The sequence below is a fragment of the Colossoma macropomum genome, unplaced genomic scaffold, assembly GCF_904425465.1.
Source record: "Colossoma macropomum unplaced genomic scaffold, Colossoma_macropomum, whole genome shotgun sequence".
NCBI classification, from domain to species: Eukaryota; Metazoa; Chordata; class Actinopteri; order Characiformes; family Serrasalmidae; genus Colossoma; species Colossoma macropomum.
Window position 1 is genome coordinate 15,827,279 of NW_023494798.1, and position 4,518 is coordinate 15,831,796.

The 4,518-nt window shown below is 39.0% G+C and overlaps 1 protein-coding gene across 2 annotated transcripts in view; it reads right to left on the minus strand.

Moving 5' to 3' along the window:
• Nucleotides 1-3,432, minus strand: part of nts (neurotensin) — a 7,162-nt gene extending 3,730 nt beyond the window's left edge. The window contains exons 1-2 of one of the 2 annotated variants that reach the window (XM_036585287.1): nt 3,174-3,432; nt 2,138-2,199 (exon numbers count right to left, since the gene is read on the minus strand). In XM_036585287.1, coding sequence (XP_036441180.1) covers nt 2,138-2,199; nt 3,174-3,234 — 123 coding nt within the window. In that variant the 5' untranslated portion in view covers nt 3,235-3,432. Of the gene's footprint in view, nt 1-2,137; nt 2,200-3,170 lie in introns of both variants that reach the window. The other variant, XM_036585288.1, reaches the window with a different exon arrangement.
• Nucleotides 3,433-4,518: the final 1,086 nt, after the last annotated feature.

A 4,518-nucleotide genomic window follows, 5' to 3' on the forward strand; every position in this document is an offset into this window, starting at 1 on the left:
TAATTACTTTAACAAATGATTATTGTAGTTAAAATTCACTCGCATTGGATTAAACGCATTTCCCTGCCTTCAGTACCTCATGTTAAGCTGCAAGTGATTTACGACGTTCACAGAGCAGCCTAACTTCATCTAAGCTTGGCTTGAGGTCTAGAAATCCAATTTAGTGCCGCTGACTGAGTGGAGCGAACTCGAATAATAAAGTGCTCTCGGATGATAAGAAGAAACATGATGGAAATTAAAATATCTTACGACTTCCTCTTCTATCCAATTAGCTTGGTTTAAACTCACAGAGAACAAAACTCCATTCAGCATTAGGACTGAGAGAGGGGGATTTGTTCAGCATGACAGATGGCTTTGTCTCCAGCTGAAGGATGAAGGACGGGGAAATATCACTGCGTTTCCCACTCTCCCCTGAGTCCTCTCACGTACAGGATGGCTGGTAGTCTACAGACCTGCTAGCCTGATCTCCTGCATTTAATTACGCATCACTTTTTTAAAAATCTGGAACTGGTCGATTTAAAGAAATATTCAAGCATTTTTCAACCTAATCCCAATCTGCTACATTCGTGCCATACAGTCAGTTACCACCATCATCATCATGCATTTCCCTGTACACTCTTAAAAATAAAGGTGCCACAAAGTGTTCTTTGCAGAATGCTTATAAGAATCACTTTAGGTTTCCTAAAGACCCTTCAACAGATAGTTCTTTAGAGCAGTGGTTCTCGAACCGGTCCTCAGGGACCCCTAGACGGTCCAGCTATACCTTACTTGAAACACAGAGCAAAAATGTGGACCGTCTGGGGGTCCCTGAGGAGAAACATTGCTTTAGAAAACCATTTTTATAAGGACCACATAATATATATTTTATAAATTAACACATAATGTAAAGATTCACGGAAGAACCCTTAAATTAAAGCCAATAACAGAAGCCAATGGGCAGATGCTGAAACAAGTGGGAAGGTGCTGTGTTTCAAGTCAATGAGTTTTTTGCTCTGTGCAGAGAAATGTATTAAAATGATTGCTCAATCAATCATGATCAATCATATGCTACAGACCCTGCAAGCAGAGATTCCTTTAACAAAGTGCACTTTATCTAAATCCTCTAAGTAAGTATGTCCTTAATTTGATTCCATGCAATTACACATATCCAACCTACCTCTGCTTTTGAACAATTTGTGTCAGTTAGGCAAATGCATGTAGAAAGTATCATAATGCTAGGGCTGTCCGTCACACTCTCCACCTGCAATTGTTATTGTAAAACGCTGCTCAATGGACCGGCACGAGGCAGCTGTGTATGATCGCAGCCAAAGGCATGTCACCTTGCTCAGCAATGGATCATAAAGCTCTGTTTTTCATTACCATTTGATTGCGCTGCCCTTGGCTTAAGTACCATTGACTGTGCATTGCAGCAGTACAACAATCTCTTTGAATCTGTAGGTGTCCTGTTATTGAATTTCTAGGCGTTGTGATATACAGTCTAGTAATCTGTGGTAAACTGTCAGTAAGCCGATCAATGAAGTGATATATGCTATTTAGAAGTGCCTTTCACTGTTGAAGTGATCAGTAAAACTGGTAAGTGAAGATTGTATTTTCATTCTACTGAATTATCTATGATGTGACAGGGGGCTATTACATTTATTGTGGGGAATGGAAGAATGTAAAATTCTAGCAGATTGATAATGTCTTATTTCAGGAGCCCTTGGCAAAATACTCTCATATTGTTTTCATTTAACAGGCAATCAATTATACTGCACTAAAAAATCACAAAAAATTAGCTGTTTAATTCTTTATTAATATTATCATTACCTTCCGACATTTAGAAGCTTTTTGGTCCCAAAGTTTAAAAAAGGCCTATTTCTGACAAACCTTACAGAGACTGATGAAAGTCATGGTGGCCTACAGCAAGGTTGGCTCGTGTGTCCTTCTGTCAAAGGGCAAATCAATAGATAAGAGACTTCCTGCTGATTCCTAAGCCAGCTTTATACTCACTTTCACTGTTAACAGCTGTCCTGCACCTGAACTCTTTGTACTTCTGAGAGCTCTCTTTATGATACATCAGTGAACATTTGAATGTTTTAAAGTGAACGAGCCTGAACTGAAAGTGAAGAAAACAGGTGTAAAGAAACCATAACTGTACCTCTGAGGTGAAGAGACTGCTCAGCATCTCCTCTTCCATCGCATCCTTTCCCTCATCAAGATCTGGAAATCACAGCCATAAGTAAACTTACAGAACAACAGAGTGTAAGTAAAACAAAATGAGCACAGGTGAATCAGGTGGATGGTGAAGACCCACCCAAAGATCATGTTTGAAATATCTTCAGTTTAGACCCAAAATATGTCCAATAAATTCACTCTGCACTCAGTGCAAGTCAAATAAATGTGCTGTAATTTCAGCTGGGCTGGTGGTGTTCAATAAGCCGACGCAAGTCATTTTTTTTCAGTCAAAAAGACGCAGCAGATTCTACATCATTTCTCTGATTTCAGGTGCACTTACTTACAGATTATAGACCTTCAGTTACATCTTTTCTGTTTAAACTTATGTGATCTTTCTTTATTTTCATGCTGTTTTTCAGGGGAAATGCAGTGTGGACTCATTTTATCAGGACACAGTTCAATAAAACTGTCAGTGTAGTTCTTTCTCTCACTCACTCTCTCCCTTTCCCTTTGAGCAAGTCTGCATATGAAGACTGAGAATTTGGCACCTGACACAGATGATTGGTTTGATAAGAAAAAATTATATGAAGCATTAAATGAAATAAAACACATTTTAATGTTTTCCCTAAACATGTAAATGTAATTCACATCACACTGAACAGGATGTAAATACAATGCAATGTATGCATCTTTCTTTTCTGCTTTTTGATAAATGAATCAACAAATACCTAGTACTGGTGGCTAATAATTAGCATGTTTTTTTTATATATATATAAAACCATAGTATATTTATAAATAAAACCTCGCTATGACCTAAATCAGTGGCTCTTATCGGTGGTCCTGCACACCCCATGCACCATGTTGATTTTCTTCTGGTCTGTCTTTATCAGAAACTTTGTTAGGAGTCACAAAAGGGTTACTAGATGAGTAGAATCAAGTGTGATACAAAACACAATACCTAAAAAAATGCAGTCTGTGAGAGAGCCCAGGACTGCCTGTGCAGCGACTGATGTTCCTACCTGAGCTCAGTCCATTGCAGATCAAACAGAAGAGCACCACGAATGTCAACTGCACCTGCATCTTGCTGACAATCCTGCAGACTTCACAGCTTTAGGCCAGGCCCGAGTCCATAAGGTTAAAGGTCAAGGAGGGAGAAAAAGATTGGAGAGGGTGAAACAGAATGAAGGAGAGAGAAAAATGGAGATGAGTTGGGAGAGAAGTGGTCCAGCAGGCGCTTTGCTCCTGGTTTCTTATCCAGCCTGAGCACTGCGTGTTCTCTCAGCTTGTTCAGGACCGGTGGGCTCCATTCCCCCAGTATATAAGCACTGGAGTGATGTCACAGGGGCTGCTTCATTACACCTCCTCCCTCCCCTATCCACATCCTTCCCCCGTTTATTCATCTCTCCATCAGCTCCCCGTCCAGCTCATGACGACATCAGGTGACACCACCTTGGCCACTTTGGCGACTGACGTCAAAACTTCTATATGCTCGCATGATACGCATTTCTCCTTTTTTGGGGTTGAAAGGCTCAAGTGAGTTTGTGATTCGTCACTAAAGAAGCAATGATGAAAGGAATGAAAGTAAGATACTGGGTGAGTTATTTGCATTAGTTCTGTCTGAAGGTGGTAAACAGGGGACATGAATATTTCACAAGCAGGTTGCTATAATATAATGCACTCTGATATAAAATATAACTGGCTAGGGACAGATATCTACTATGGCAGCTCTAATTCCATGTGTATGGAATTTTTTAGCCAGTTATCAAAAGCAATAACAAAAGCAATTTACAAATTTGCTTTAACAATTTTGTATTCATACCACACTGATTTTGTTGAAAGTGCTGAGTCTTTACTTTTAATAAAAGCCACATTTTGTGTTTGTAGGTGGATGAAGAGATTTGAATTTAATGAAACCGAAAGGAAAACATTCTCTTAATTTTTTACATTTTTGTCATTTTTTGATGTCTAATGAAAAAACTCAGAAGCGCAGACTTGAATCTATTGATATAGAACATAAATCAAGTGTAAATGCATTTCTGGATATAATTAACAATGTGATTAATTATATAATTACATTTAAACAGTATGGCAAAACAGCAGCAATAAGGCTAGACTACTATGTGTTAATGTTCTGATAATGCTTTTAGTTTTCTATTTTTTTTATTTTCTTGCATTGTTTAAACGTGTGTCCTTGCGTTTCATATGAGAGCAAAGATAGAAAGTCAGTGTAGTGCATCTGAACTGTGATTCTGACCCACAGTTCAGTCCTTGTAGCTAGTCTCCATTCCAGCCTTCATCACTGGTTCCCACTGGACATCACTCTCCTGCAGTCTAATTACTGCAAGAACATGCACAGCAAAACCC